At 37.5% G+C, this 16,995-nt stretch overlaps 1 protein-coding gene across 4 annotated transcripts in view; it reads right to left on the bottom strand.

Annotated features, from left to right (window-relative positions):
• LOC122034860 (probable inactive serine/threonine-protein kinase scy1) overlaps positions 1-16,995 on the bottom strand; it is a 57,997-nt gene that overhangs the window by 36,129 nt on the left and 4,873 nt on the right. For all 4 annotated transcript variants that reach the window (XR_006126802.1, XR_006126803.1, XM_042594221.1 and 1 more), the window contains exons 4-6: positions 16,742-16,814; positions 15,962-16,084; positions 12,423-12,531 (exon numbers count right to left, since the gene is read on the bottom strand). Coding sequence is in view for 2 of the 4 variants with exons in the window: in XM_042594221.1 (XP_042450155.1) it covers positions 12,423-12,531; positions 15,962-16,084; positions 16,742-16,814 (305 nt within the window). In the remaining 2 variants the exon portion in view is untranslated. The remainder of the gene's footprint in view (positions 1-12,422; positions 12,532-15,961; positions 16,085-16,741; positions 16,815-16,995) is intronic.

Raw genomic sequence — 16,995 nt, 5'->3', positions numbered from 1 at the left:
GAATATTGTTGCATGATGTGCATAGATTTCATACACTTTTATGCCGACTTTGACACACATTCATTCGTTTTCTTTGAGTATGTTCTATGCCATTACACTCCTCTTTATCATATTTTCAACATAATTACTCCTTTTATTGGAGATCTGCTCGTGCTCGTTTTGTTGTTGACAGGATGCAATTCTAGAGTGAACGGAGTTAAGACATGCTGTGGAACAACCCTAGAAGAAGAACAGAGCCTGGCTATGCTCCCTGGCATGGCCGTGTCTACCCACCTATGGGCAAGCAGAGCTCGGAAGTGCCAAAAGGCACAATCGCACCCCTCACCAGAGTTTATCCCAGTCCTGGCTGTATGGTTTCATACAGCCGTGTCCTCCAGAGTTAAGTCCTAGCCGTGTGGTTTTACACAATCGTGTCTCCCGTCTAGAGGCCAATCAAGCCCAGACCATGTGAAAGCACACGACCGTGTGCTTCTTCCAGAGGTTCTTCAAGCTCTAGCCGTGCCAAAAGGAACGGTCGTGACACGGCCCATGCCTAGGCTGTGCCCTGCTCTATAAAAGGAGAGTTTTTCCCCTTTTCAAGGGGAGGAAGGTCTTCCCTTTGGGAGGACCGAACTTGGTCCAGATCTGCTGATTCTTCGCGCTTTGATTGATGATCCAAAACCGTTTTCGCCCTCTCCTTCATCTCCGGAAGCATAGGATTGGATCCGAAGACCTCTCATCGTCTTGGCTAAGCTTTTCTTCCTCTTCTTCTTAGATTTGGTTTTTAACCTTGCAATTTCAACGTCTTTGGATTCATCTCCTTTTGTTATAAAGTAGGTTCCCTTGTTCTCGGATTAAGGGAGTAGTTATGATGTGTAATTTATGTATACTCTTTGAATTCGCCAATTTCCTATCCGTATAACATGTTTATGCCTTGTATCTATTTGATTGAATTTGTGTGTGAAGTATTTGTGCTAGATCTCATGTTTAATTGAATGATTGTATTGATTTGTTTGTTCCGCAAAGGGGATGCTCTAGATCTTATGACCGGAGGCCCTAGTGACAAAGGTATCCTTTTAACCGGACATCTAGAGTATTGTCTTGAGAGGGAGGATCATTCTCTACAAGGAAGCATTGAATTAGGCTTAATGGGCTATTTCTAATCCTATGATAGTAGGTATCTTGTGTACCCTAGTGAACGTATGACCGGGGGCCCTAGTGAGAAGGGTATCCCTTCAACCAGACTTTCTAGATAACCACATCTACTTAGTAGCATTGGATACAAATAAAGATAGCACATTGACACGATCATTACGGGATAGTGTCAGTATTAAGCTAGGCTTCCTATATGCGCATAAGGATAGAGGATGAGATATGGGTAATTATTAGTACGTTAATTAGCGTCACAACGAAACTGAACTCCTAGAGCGCTCTCCTAAACCAAGTTTCCCCAACCCTCTTTTCTTAGTCTCTCTATTCTCTTCTCTCTTACTTTAAGTGTGTAAATTCACAACTCTCGATCGTTTAACTAATTCGTTGTGCTAAGTCTCTAGTGATTGTACCCAATCCCTGTGGATTAGATATCTTTTATCACATAGTCGTGCACTTACGGTAGCGTAACAAGTTTTTAGCGTCGTTGTCGGGGATTATGAGCATAACATTAGTTGACAAACACTTGATTTAGTCTAAGCATTGCTTTCTTTTCCTTTTTGTAAATATTTCCACATTTTCTTTTTGGTATATACCTTGCATTTTCCTATTTTAATTTCTGCAATTTCTTTACTGCACTTTAATTCTGCATCTTGATTTTTGTTTTTAATTTCTCCATTTGTTATTCTGCAATTTAATTTTTGCATCTTGATTTGATTAAGTCTTGTTCTTGCATGCATAGATCTAACCCTGCGGGAGATTTATTACTTCTTGATCCGTAGATCGATAGGACTTTCCGAAGAAGAAGAAACTTACAAAAGTAACAAGAACAAACAAAAACGGAGATGACAAACAAACCTCTTAAAGATTACGCAGCACCTTATGCTCGAGGACTCCGGTCTAGCATCACAAGACCGTCTATCGAAGCCAATAATTTTGAGATAAAATCTGTCATAATTACTATGGTGCAACAACATCAATTATCGAAGCCAATAATTTTGAGATAAAATCTGTCATAATTACTATGGTGCAACAACATCAGTTTGGAGGACAGCACGAGGATCCCAATCAGCACCTAGAGGTTTTCTATAAAATATATGAAACCATAAAAATAAATGGAGTACCAGCTGAAGCGGTTAGACTTCTCTTATTCGGCTTTTCTTTAAGGGATAGAGTTAAATTGTGGCTCTCTTCACTACTGCCAACAACATTACAGCTCGAGAACAATGTGAGCAATTATTCCTTAATAAATTCTACCCACCAAGCAAGACAGCGCATATACGGAATTTAATTGCTAGCTTCAGACAGTTTGACACTGAATCTCTCTATGGAGCATGGGATAAATTCAAAAATATGCTCAGATTATGCCCACACCATGGCTAGGAAAAATGGTTTGTGATCCACACATTCTATAATGGAATCAATTATCATATAAAGGTATCACGACTCTGCGGTCAGAGGAGCACTTATGAACAAGAGTCTTGATGAAGCCGAAGAAATAATTAAAAGTGTAGCTATTAACCATCATCAATGGGCGTCAGAAAAAAGTGGAAGTTCTTTTCCTGGAAATCCAATTAAGGTACCTAGTAAATATGACGTTAATGCTTTAAGTCTAATATCAGCAAAAATAGATGTCTTAACAAAGAAGCTTGAGTCCATAGGGACCAACATGATGAACACAATTGTAGGAGTATCGAATCATGTGGAAGCACGAAACTGTAGTATCGAGACGCGCTAGAGGGGGGGTGAATAGCGCTCGTGACTTTCACGTTCGTTTATAATCAATCGGAGTAAAGGCAGCGGAATAAAGACAGAAAGAGAAAAACAATCCAATCGCTAACACAACTAAGAATTACTTGGTTCAGATCCTGTGACAACTTCTACTCCAAGGCTCGCAAGTGAGAGTGCTTTCAATGGGCAATCACTAATCAATCGTAAAGAGTATAAGTATAATTTCGAATGATTACAAGTAATTTGGACAATAAAAATACCGACGACTTTGGAGAATGAAATCTTCAGCATAGTCATCATCGGAGCAACTTTCAGGCGTTGTGGAAGCTTTTTCTAAGCAACGCGCAAGAGAAGGACTTTTTTGGATTAATGTTTTTGAGCCACTGGTCGAAGCCTCTTTTTATAGCCCATTCCGGGTGCTTAGAACCCCTCCAATTGCCTAGACCCTTGACGTGGGTTCGGCCAGTCGTCGCGCTCCAACTCATCTTCGAGATAACTTTTCTGGTCCGAGTGCTTGGACCAGCTCCGGGCGCTCGAACCGCCCGGGTGACAAGGCATCCGGACCAGCTCCGAGCGCCCAGACTCCCCTTTTTCGCACTTCTCTTTCCTGCAAAAAAGAGTTAGTTCAGGCAAATAATATGCAAAGAATGCAAGATTTGACAGCCTTCGGACTGTCCAGTCCTGACTTTGAGTTTCGCTCTAGGTCGGACAATGCCTACTGTTCCTCTTCGGAGAACACGTCCTCACCTACTCCTCTCAGAAGAAATTACCTTTTGCCAGAACGATCCTCTAGACCATATGGACTTTTTCTCAGTTTGTGAGACTTCAAGACTTTATGCTGAATGTTGGATCCACGACTCGTCCAGTCTTCCACCTGGTGTCCACGACCCCCAAGATTCTCACCTAGAGTCCTCGACTCTAGGATTTTACCCAAAGTCCTCGACCCGCCAATACTTCGCCCAGTCCCCCAAACCAGGATTTTGTTGTCTAACCGTAACTAGGACTTTCCACTTGCTTAACCGCAGCTAGAACTTTCCTTTACCTAAGATCACTTAAGACTTTCTTGCACACTTAGTTCAACTTGTTAGACAACAAGACAACTTAACTTTGAACCCCTTTGCCATTATCAAAACACAGGTTCGATCATCTGTGTTCCCTGAGAAACATGCTCAAGAAGTTTGCCCACTTGGAGCTATTTCTGTTCAATTAGCTCAAATTGAACAATGTGACGCTATTGACAACTTCAACACACGACAGAATAACTCATACTCTAATACATATAATCTGGGTTGAAAGAATCACCCCAACTTCTCCTAAAAAATAACCAAGATCAAGGGCAACCCATTGGGCAATGCCAAAGTTATCGACCAGGACAACAACAGAGCTATCCACCGCAACAAACACAACCCAATTATTAACCCTTCCGAACAGATAAATTGCTTGAGGAGATTCTAGCTACACAATTGGAGATCAAAAATGACATCAAGCAACTTAATCAAAGTTTAAAAAAAAAATCTAAAAAAACATTTGAAAATGCTTGATAGTTAGGTGGCACAGATAGCTTCATCCCTCAAGAGCACCTGGGGTTTTTTCGAGAAAGCTAGATGTAAATCCTGTTGAGCATTGTAATAGAATCGAACTTCGAAGCGGATGAACCTTGGGAGATCCCCAAGTGACTACTTCTAAGAAAGGAATTGACACTCATGGAGAGCCCTCTCCTTCTTCATCTCACTTAGGTGGCACTCAAGAAAACGAGGAGAGTACCGTTCAGGTTGAAGAGCTTCCTCCAAGAATCCAAAGTCAAGCAATTCTTTACCCCCAAAGACTTGCCAACATCAAGAAGGACAAAGAATTTGGTAAATCTTTTTTTTTTTTTTTTTTTGAGAAAATCAAAGAACTCTACATCGAAATTTCTTTGATAGATGCGTTGTATCAAATGCCGAAATTTGCTAAATTTCTGAAAGAAATCATGTCTAACAAAAGAAAGAAGGCTATGAGACCGTGGCATTGACCGAGGAGTGCAGTGCTCTATTGCTGGACACCGTACCTCCAAAGCTCCAAGATCCAGGAAGTTTTTCGATTCCTTGCAAGATAGGAACTGTAGTCAATGATAAAGCATTTTGTGATTTGGGGGCTAGTATTAGCCTCATTCCTTTTTCAATTTGTAATAAGCTGGGTCTTAAAAAAACTTTAAGTTAACCACTATGACATTGCAACTTGTGGACCAATTTTGTAGATACCCAATGGGTATCATTGAAGATGTGCCAGTGGAGGTGGGGGACTACATCATCTCCACCGACTTTGTCATGCTAGACACGGAAGAAGATCTAAAGATCCCAATAATTCTGGGAAGGTCATTCTTCGCCACTGCAGGAACTTTAATTGATGTGAAAAATCATAAATTATCCTTGGTGATAGGTGAGGAAATGCTAGAATTTGACTTGTCTAAATCCTCTAATCATGTCTCTTTTCTTAAAAGCAGTTGTAACTTGTAACAGATTGGATGAATTCTAACAAGAAGCAATGATGTTTCACCCACACGGAAGGCTGCCGGATGTTGTCCCTAGTCCAGCAAATAATGAAACGAGGCCCCCAACAAAAAAAATGAACATCTGTCCGACGAGAGCAAAGATGAAGGAAAAACAAGAAATGCCCATCATTGGAGGGAAAAACCATCCCTCTAAGGGCATAGCTCTGAGTTAGAACTGAGACAAGGCCGAGTTAAAGACCTAAAACAAGCGCTGCTTGGGAGGTAACCCAAAAATTTCTTTTCCATTTGTCTTAATTTTTCTTTTTCATCGAGTCTAATGCACTTTTTAAATTTTATTTTCAGGTTTAGTGTGACCTCCACGAGCTAGCCATGACCCTCCCATGGGCGTGGAAGCACCCTTAAAGACGGAAAGGAGGAATGTCGTAGAGAAACTCGACGAAGCACACACCTCACGACATGACCGTGTCATTTAACACGGTCGTGCCTTCTCTCCTAAGAAGACACGATCTGGTCGTGCCATTTGACATGGCCGTGCAAGACTGTGGCCATTCAAGCTACGGTCGTGTCATTTGACACGGTTGTGTAAATTTAGCCGAGAAGGTTCAAGGTGATCATATCATTTGACACGACCTTGTGATACTGGCAGAGGGTGTTCATGCTGCGGCCATGTCATTTGACCAACCAACCTCAACACGGCTTGGCTTGGTCGTGCCTATAAGGTACGATCGTGTTTCCTCTTTCCTCATCCCTAAGTAAGATTCCACAACCTTCTTCTCCCTCAACGTCTCCATCTCGAATTTCTTCTCCAAGACCTCCTTATGTCTAAGATCTGTTCTTTCTAAGACCTAGATCTAGATTTAAGAGCTCTCCTCTTCCTTTTTTCTCCCAGACCTCCACTCCTCTTCAAGATCTTCTCCTCTCTCTCTCTCTCTCTCAAGATCCCTCTTTCCTTCCTTAAGAACACACTCTTTTGTCTTCAATAATCGCTCTCCCCTACTTTTCTTTCAACCATGTCTAACATTTTGAAGAGGATTTGACGTGGAAGTGGAGGATCAAGTGGAGGAAATGACCCAGGGAAAAACAAAGGGAAGGCTTCTTCCAAGGACAAAGGCAAACAGATTGCACGTGACAAAGGTAACGACAATGAATTTGGTATTATCTTTTGAAATAATGAACAAAAAGCTAGATTTGACTTTCTCGTTACTCGCAAATTGGATTGCACTAGATATTTAGATCCTACTACTATGGAAGTATGAGGGATTAAGGATGATATAGACTTGCTAATTAGTGCTTTCGATTGGAATGACATGACGTACTCACACCAACTTATCCCCACATTACCCTAGAGTTTTTGAGTTCACTAACTTTGTCAGATTATGATGGTAAAATCTGGTTTCAGTTAATGAATCAAGATTTTTGGTGGACTCTATATGACTTTAACAATTGCTTCGGCCTACCTAAAGGGGATCTCACAGATTCACATATAATTTCAATAGCAATATTTTTTAGAATTCAATTATTAGTTTAAATGAACCCTACGACCCCTCTCGATCTAAAGCTTCAAGCATGCAAAACACCATATTTCAATACCTCCACCGGGGAATAAATAAAATCATTTTCAATAGACGAGAAAGTGACAGGGTGATTAGAAAGGCGAAGCTTTACTTGTTTTGAGCGATGTTAAATAAAGTTGACTTTGACTCAGGGTTCTACTTTTTACAAACTCTTATAAAATCTGGGAAGACAACTACGGGATCAATAGTCTTTGGCGGGTTGATTACCCAAATTGATTTAAATTTATAATGCGAACTCTATAATTTGGATGTTATTCATGGCAATTCCAAAATTGATATTGATACTTGCCTTGCTATGAGAATGATCTGTCGGGATGAGAACGACTTTGCCTTTCCTAAGAAGGATGGATTCCCACTCCCTCTACCCAATCCTGAACGAACCACAGTTCGCAACCCCAGGAAACTGGATTATTAGGGGCATTACTCCTGAGTTTGCCTCCACTCCGCACTCTAAACCCTTGTCTTCTAGAAACTCGAAGCCGACAGGCCATCCAGATCTAGCTATGCATTCATTTTCTTATGGCACAGGTCCCTTTAGATTCGATTTTTCAGATTTTCGGGTTTCTTTGGATTCTCTTCATGAGAAGCAAAGTGCCCAACAACAAATGTTGGAGAGTCACTTTCAAATGTTTGACAACTAATTCCAAGAAATTCGGGATCATTTTTAATTCACGAGGAACTTCCAAAGATAGCTGGCTAAATTTATGTCTAACTATACCAATGATTAGGAAAGAATGGAGGATTTTAGGTGTTCAATAGACATTACCAGATAGCGGGTAGCCACTCTTTTCCAGTACCACGACCATATTAGTCATCTTCCTGGAGTGTCTAGATTCCCTCCTCGGCCACACTCTCCTCGTTTTATAGATCTACCTCCTTACCCCTACCCTCCACCACAAGGTCCTCCACCTCCCCCTCCCCCTCCTCCACCATATTGATTTCATCGGGACGATGAAAAGTTTAAGTCTGGGGGAGTTATACAGACTTAGTTTCTTGACTTTTTAGTTCATTTTAGTTGTATGTTGTTTGTTTTCATGTTAGTTTCCAGTTTGAATGCAATTTTTCTTCATTTGCTTTGATCTTCAGTTGCTTTGATTGTTTGGCTTGTTTAGAATAGTTGTCTCTGAGGCACTTGAGAACATCAATCTTGACCTTTGACTTGTCCAATAGCAAAATTGTTAACACATTCATTTCTTGATTCATGTTGTTGTGAGGAATAGTGCTAGTATGTTTAGTGAACTTCTTTTCTCTATCTCTAGTAGCACGAAGTGAGCATTATGTTATATCGAGAAAACTTAAAAAAGTATACAATAGCCAAGAAAGAAGCTAAGAAAGTGGTGAGTGAAGCAAAAAAGGAAACTTTTGAACGGTTATATCAAAAATTGGATACAAAAGAAGGGGAAAGAGACATTTATAGAATAGCTAAAGTGAGAGAAAAAAAAACAAGAGATCTTAGCCAAATAAAATATATTAAAGATGAATGTAATAGGGTATTAGTAAGCGATGGAGAAATAAAAGAGCGGTGGAAGAGGTATTTTCATCAACTTTTTAATGAAGGTTTAGGAGACCAACTTAACTTGGGTAATTTAATTAGGTCAAATGAGCATAGAAATTTATTTTTTATCGTAGAATTCAAACTTCAGAAGTAAAACAAACTTTAAATGAGATGCACAATGGAAAAGCCGTTGGACCAGATAATATTCCGATAGAGGTATGGAAGTGCTTAGGGAAACAAGGTATTGAATGGCTTACAAAATTATTTAACATGATATTGAAAACGAAAAAAATGTCTGATCAATGGAGGATAAGTACTCTAGTTCCCTTATATAAGAATAAGGGAGACGTACAAAATTGTGCAAACTATAGGGGTATTAAACTAATGAGTCATACTATGAAACTTTGGGAAAAAGTAATAGAAAAAAGATTAAGGAAGGAGACCATGACAGAAAATCAATTTGGGTTCATGCTTGGAAGGTCGACAATAGAAGCTATACATCTTCTTAGACAATTAATTGAAAAATATCGGGAGCAAAAACAAGATCTACACATGGTATTCATTGACTTAGAAAAAGCGTATGATAGAGAAATTATATGGCGAATTTTAGAAAAGAGAGGTGTTAGCGTAACATATATTGAATTAATTAAGGATATGTATGAGGATGTAACGACCAGAGTAAAGACTTCAGGCGGAGTAACTGAAGCATTTCCAATAAATATGTTCCTATCTTTTTACACTAATTATGGATGAATTCACTGCGCACATTCAAGACACAGTACCGTGGTGCATGTTGTTTGCAGATGATATTATTTTGGTAGATGAGACACGTGAAGGAGTAAATGCTAAGTTAGAATCTTGGAGGGAAACACTAGAAGGGAAAGGTTTTAAACTTAGTAGATTAAAGACAGAATATATGGAATTTAAGTTTAGCAATATTAGAAGTAATGAAATAATTGTTAAAATAGGAGAGGACGAGTTGCCTGGAACCGAGCGATTTAAATATTTAGGATCATTTTTACAAAATGATGGAGGGATTGAGAGAGATGTCTTACATAGAATACAAGCAGGATGGGTGAAATGGAGAGTGTTTTTTATGATCATAAAGTACCTCTTAAACTTAAAGAGAAGTTCTATAAAACAGCGATTAGACCTACTATATTATATGGAGTTGAGAGTTGCAGAGATGAGGATGTTAAGGTGGATGTGTGGGCATATGAAGATGGACAAAATAAGAAATGAAAGCATTAGAGAGAAAGTCGGAGTTGCATCTATTAAGGGAAAACTCCAAGAAACACATTTAAGATGGTACGAACATGTACTTAGACGACCAATAAATGCTTCAGTTAGGCGATGTGAAACTATGATAAATATGTATATCAAACGAGGAAGAGGAAGACCAAAAAAGACTTGGTTAGCAATAATAAAACAAGATAAAATTTATTTAAATATAGATGATGATATAATAGGAGATAGAGCTCAATGGTGTAAAAGGATTCATACAGCCGACCCCACCTAGTGGGAAAAGGCTTGGTTGTTGTTGTTGTCGTCGTCATTTCACTTGCCTAAGTTTGAATAATAGATAACTCTGAGATTAGTCATGATTTATCAAACTTGTTTAGTACTTGGGTTTTCATAGTGATTTCTTAGACTACATCTTGGTTACTGGATGATGCTCGTATCATTTAAGTTTGTTTGGAAAAATCAAAATATCCCTACATTTGTTAGTGCTACATCTAAAGCACCCAAAAAAAATGAATGAAATTCAAGTATTGTAGAATGCAATTACTTTGAGAAGAAAAAAAACAGAATAAGAGATATAAAAAATAGTTTCACAAGTGAAAACTAGCAAATTACCCCTTTAAGACCTAATTAAGTTACTAAGAAAATAAATACTATTTCTCTTGATATTGGGCACACCTTTAAAACCTTGGGTAGATTACAAAAGATGAATCAAGCGTGGGAACATAAGGAATTCAGTTAGATGACAACTTGACTATGATTAGGGATTGAAACTTGAAAACGTTAGGTCACTCATTGCACTGCGCACGAGGACTTACATTTAGGCCACATTTAGGTTACTCCATGATCATGTTCACCAATGAAACTAGTTGACAGAGTTAGAATGTCTCACTAGAGATTATGATGCACTATATTAGCACATGAATTTGGATTGTGGAATTTTACTTAAGGACAAGCAAAGTTTTAAGTCTGGGGGTGTGATATAAGTAGATTTCATACACTTTTATGCATACTTTGACGCACATTCATTTGTTTTTATTGAGTATGTTCTATGTCATTACACTCATTTTTTATCATATTTTCAGCATAATTACTCTGTTTGTCGGAGATCTGCTCGTGCTCGTTTTGTTGTTGATAGGATGTAATTCCAGAGTTAAGACGTGTTGTGGAACAACCCTAGAAGAAAAAAAGAGCCCGGTCGTGCCCCTGGCATGGTCGTGTCTCCCCACCCGTGGGCAAGCAGAGCTCGATCGTGCTCCTTCACCAAAGCTCAATCAAGTCCCAGTCGTGTGGTTTCACATGGTCGTGTCCTCTAAACAGAGCTTGGTCAAGTCCTAGCTATGTAGTTTCACACGGTCGTGTCTCCCGTCCAGAGATCAATCAAGCCCAAGCCGTGTGAAAGAACACGGCCATATACTTCTTCCAGAGGCTCTTCAAGCGCTGGTCGTGCTAAAAGGCAAGGTCGTGACACAACCCGTGCCTGAGTCGTGCCCGGGTCGTGCCTTGCTCTATAAAAGGAGAGTTCTTCCCCTTTTCAAGAGGAGAAAGGTCTTCCCTTTGGGAGGACTGAACTTAATCTAGATCTATTGATTCTTCGTGCTCTGATTGACGATCTGAAGACGTTTTCGCCCTCTCCTTCATCTCTGGAAGAATAGGATTGGATCCGAAGACCTTTTGTCGTCTTGGCTAAGCTTTTCTTCCTCTTCTTCTTAGATTTGGTTTTAAAGCTTGCAATTTCAATGTCTTTGGATTCATCTCCTCTTGTTATGGAGTAGATTCTCTTGTTCTAGGATTAAGGGAGTAGTTATGATGTGTAATTGATGTATACTCTTTTAATTCGCCAATTTCCTATCCGTGTGACATGTTTATGCCTTGTATCTATTTGATTGAATTTGTGTGTGAAGTATTTGTGTTAGATCTCATGTTTGAATGAATGATTGTATTGATTTGTTCGCCTTGTAAAGGAGATGCTCTAAATCGTATAACTAGGCGGCCTAGTGACAAGGGTATCCCTTTAACCGGATATCTAGAATATTGCCTCGAAAGGGAGAACCATTCTCTACAAGGAAGCAATGAATTAGGCTTAATGGGCTATTTTTAATCCTATATTAGAAGGTGTCTTGTGTATCCTAGTGAACGTATGACCGGGGGGCCTAGCGACCAGGGTATCCCTTCAACTAGACTTCCTAGGTAACCACATCTACTTAGTAGCATTGGATATCAATAGACCAGCAAGACCGTCGAGGGGTAGTGCTGGTATTGAGTTAGACTTCCTACATGCGCATAAAGATAGAGGATTAAATATGGGCAATTCTTAGTATGTTAATTAGCGTCACAACTAAACCGAACTCCTAGAACGCTTCCCTAGACCAAGTTTCTCCAACCAACTCTCTTTTCTTACTCTCTCTTCTCTTACTTCTCCCTTACTTTAAGTGCGTAAATTCACAACTCTTGATCATTTAGCTAATTCGTTGTGCTAAGTCTCCAGTGCTTATACCCAATCCATGTGAGTTCGATATTTTTTATTACTGACGATGTAAACGTGCACTTGCAGTAGCATAATAATGCATTCTATGCATTATGCTAACAATGAATCCATAGTTCATTAATGGTAGGTACATAAAAACGGCATTATGAAGTAAGTTTTCAGAATGCCTTTCTTTAATCAAACACTCCATAGTTTCTAGAAGTACATCAATGAGATCATTCAGCATGCACAGGGAAAAAAATAGAAACGTTTTTAGTTGTAAACTTCACTCACCCATTCCCCATGAGTCAATAGCCCAAGGAGGTGACTTCCTAATAGTTGTCCAATCTGACTTTGCCAACTCCATTGACTTATACTGTGATCCAACCAGCCATTCATATTGCTGCATTGTAAGGATAAGATGTATGAAATACTATACTTTACTGTAATTATACAGGAGCACAAAATGTCATTATGGAAAGAAAATAATGCAGAAAAATATGATTTCAGATGCATTATTTTGGTGTAAACAGATATAAGAGAAATTCTTGATTCCATGAAGACTAACCCATAAAGAAGAACTTTTAATCTTTTGTAATCATGCAGTGAAAAATTAGAAATACTCTTCATCCAAACATCATTTCTTATCAAACATAATACAAAGTATTATATATCACATAATGACCATTTATTATCCAACACTAAATAGGAAGAGGAAGGGCCAGTGACAAAATGACCTTTTCATCCTTTTCAAAAGTTGTTGTCTGAAAGCATGGGCTTGCTTTTCAAGGATCGACGCTAAGTTTATATCTTTTTACACTAGTCATGGACTCACTAAACATATCCAAGACATGTTAGCATGGTGCATGTTGTTTATAGATGGCATTCTTCTAACCGATGGCACGTGAAGGAATAAATGTTAAGTTTGAATCTTGGCGGAAAAAGTAAAGGTTTTAAGTTTAGTCGAGTAAAGACCAACTATAAGGAATTTAAGTTTAGTAGCATTAGACGTAAGAACAAAATTGTTAAGATATGAGATGATGAATTCATATAACCGAGAGCTTTAAATATCTAGAATCGTTTTTGTAAAAGGATGAAGGAGTTGATAGAGATGTTTTTCATAGAATATATGCAGCATGGTTGAAATGGAGAAGGATGTCAGGTGTTCTTTATAATCGTAAGCTACTCAAAGATAAGTTTTATAAAATGACGATTAAACCTGCTATATTATATGGAGCTAAATGTCAGGATATGAATCGAGCACACAAGTAGAAGATGAGAGTTGCAAAAATGAAGATGTTAACGAGGATGTGCGGACATACGAGGATGGATATGATAAGAAATGAGAATATTAGATAAAAAATTAAGATTGTACCTATTGAGTGAAACTCCAAAAGACACGTTTAAGATGATATGAGCATTACTTAGGTTATGAATTGAGAAAAGAAGAAGAAGATGATGAGAGTTGCATAGATGAAGATGTTAAAATGGATGCGCATAAGTAGATAAGAAATGAAACTATTAGATAGAAAGTCGGAATTGCAGCTATTGAGAGAAAATTTCCAGAGACATATCTAAGATGGTAAAGACATATACTTAGGCGACCAATAAATATCCCAATTAGGCGAAATGAGACCATAATAAATACACATATTAAGCAAGGAAGAGAGAGACCAAAGAAGATTTGGTTAGCAACGATAAAACATGATAAAGTTCATTTAACTGTAAATGATAATATAATAGGGAATTGAACCCAATGAGACAAAAGGATCCATATAGCCGACCTCACTTAGTAGTATAAAGGCATGGTTGTTATTGTATGTGTGTGTGTATATATACACACTCAAGTGTTAGTAAGTTCATATGATTTTATTATCTTCCATGAATTATTTTATTATTTATTAATTATATTAATAAATATGATTTTATTTTTAAATTCAATTATTAATAATTGGATATGTAATAACATGTAATGGAATATGTGTATTGACATATAATATATATTCTTTGTAAGAATTTATAATCTTTTTTGCAATCTGATTTGTGAAATAATTTGATTATGTCTTTCTCATTTTTGTTTTTTTTTCAATTTCATCGATACTACCGAGCCAATGAAATAGTTTACACCATTTGATCGTGATTCCGATACTGAATCAGACAACAATGCACCCAACCTTTACTCCTAATGCATCATGAGCATTATCAAAAAGGTTGCAGATTCAAACATAGTCCAATGGAACTCTGAGGGGCTCTCCTAGACAAATTGATATGAGTCAATTTGTCTAAACATAATTGTACATAAGTCCTAAATGAAAGGCATTAAAATAGACAAATCATGAAAACTTTATGTTTTTGATGTAATTGGGTTGAGTCAATCATTAATTTCTCTAATTTTGTCACAATTCATGGAAATACCTAGGACAAACATAATGAACTCAAGAAACAGGGCCTAAGTTGTGAAAGAAAATGTCTTGATTACAAACAAATTTTTTGGTTCAGAATGCTTCCAAGTTCCAAGTTCAAGTTGTAAATGCTTCAGGCTGCTATCATATCTCTTGATGCCTATCAAACTGACATCTGAAGTAAACTACTAACAACTTGATCAAAGAACTTAATTCATCTCCCTTATGAGTGCACTTAAAGTACTTGAAAATACCAAGGGCATGACCAGTCATTCATATGGCTTATCTTGTGTTTTAAAAATGATCTTGCATTCATCAAGAATCCTAATCTGATTTAGTGATTTGCAAGAAATCGTATCTACGTATCCTAATTCTAATTTAGTGACCTACATTGAAGAAATCATAATGTAATCCTATTAACAAATCTAACACGTCATCTACTCTGGGAATAGAAACCTAATAGTTGTCTTGTTTGTAACACAATGGTCAACGAACATTCTTTGTAAACCATTCTTTTTTTCAAGGTTAAAAATGCCAAAAAATGCAAGGACTCAAACTTTCCCTAATAGTCTTAAACTTACCAATTCATTTTATCTTGTTCAGTTCTGTTCATGTGGTAGTTTAGGTGTGATAATTGGGAACTCAGAATAAGATGGATTGTGTTTAAACAATTCATAAAGTAGAAAATTATTAACAGTTCTACAGAAGATAAGTCCTGAATAACTTCAAAAGTTCCTTGATCTCAGTAAATGGCAACAAGTGAGAACTATAGGAGTCAACTTTTATCTCCTAATACTAACATCACTCTTGAACTTCTCACTTCCATCTCGAACTATGTACAACGATGAAGAGATTGCTTCAATAGTAATTAATGTAACTTGTTCGTTTGTGGTCCAGGATTTGTTTTAGTTTGGTACTTTAGTTTAGCTTGGCATGATTGGACTTTGATACTTTGCCTGAGTCTGAAAACAAGGATTTTCAGACTATCTGGGTTGGCGGGATTAAGCTTTGATATTTGCCCGAGTTTGGCAGGTTTAAGCTTTAATATTTCCCATGTCTTTTGCTTCAAAAAAACATTTCCCATACAAAGATCAATTACTGTAATCTACAAGGACTAGATGTCATTATAGACCATAAAACCTCACACAAAAACAGGCCTAAATCTAATTTATGTCAGATGGATCCGTTCTTGCAAATGAACTTTGCAAATACTTCAATTTGTATAACTCCAACAATAATCTACCTAAGATCACTTCTCTTGTGAAAATGCTTTAGTTAACTATAATAAGAATAAATATGCTAAATAGTTGTTGTAGACATGATTTTCAAGTTTGTTGTACAAACTAGCATGTTCCAAGATCAACTAATAATTTATAACTTAAAGAAAATCATCGGAAATAGAATCTAGTGAAAAAGGTAGGATTCAAATACCAGCATTGCACTGTTAGAAACTTCGCTGCTCCCATCAAATTCTGATAGCACATCAAGGGCATGTAGCTTCCAGTCTAAAGTTGGAGTCACCACAACACTGGCCATGCACACATTACCATGAACCTGGAATAAAATAAGTATATCAAGAAAATCATTAGTATCATGATCTCACAGTTTTGTAAAAGAAACAGCATTGTCCAATACATAGATCATAATGTCAGGAGTCCAGATTCAAGTGTATATATTTTACTAATTTTACAAGACATAAGGACCAGTGCACCAGAAATTTGAAGAGCAACTTTCCTGCTCATCCTAGATTGATTCACAATAAAGAATCTTTCTGCATAGTCAATGGAGCACTTATTAAAATATTCTCTTCTTCTGGGGAAAAAACTTGATAACCAAGCATAAAACAAATGGTAAAAAAAACTTATGTTGTTTACCACATAAGAACACAATGGTGTTTTTTAGTTTTCACAAACTTTCTAAGTTTATGAATAATAGTTCATAATCCATCACAAGAAGATAAATGTGTCGATTACAAATAATTAGCAGCTACATTTTCTCATGGTAATGAAGACAGCCCTGAAATATCTTGAAAAAAAATCATATGGAACAAACTTGTAAACAATAAGCATGGAATGCAAAGAATTTGACAGAGAAGAAAGCAGCGGAATGATCAATTATAGCAATTTAGATAAGAAAATAATAGAATTATGTCTTGATTCAAGCTTAAAATAGACTGAATTTCTCAGGTCGAAGATGTAAGAGACTACGTACAAGCTTACAATCATTATTCAGAAAGCTCACAGCTTTAGATATCTGATGTAGACCCCATGCAAAATATTCATCCCTGCATGAAAAGACTTTCAGGTGAAGAAAAAAGGGAAGAAAAACAAGATGTATACCCATGTGAAATATTCACCCCTGCATGAAAAGGCTTTCAGGTGAAGAAAAAAGGGAAGAAAAACAACATAACGTGGTAAAAACACAAAGTTCAATGGCGCCAAACACAAAGTGATAAGACAAAAATT

This window comes from Zingiber officinale, chromosome 11B (assembly GCF_018446385.1).
Source record: "Zingiber officinale cultivar Zhangliang chromosome 11B, Zo_v1.1, whole genome shotgun sequence".
Classification (NCBI taxonomy): Eukaryota; Viridiplantae; Streptophyta; class Magnoliopsida; order Zingiberales; family Zingiberaceae; genus Zingiber; species Zingiber officinale.
The sequence above is the reverse complement of the archived record's forward strand: the minus strand, read 5'-3'. Positions and strand labels throughout refer to the sequence as shown.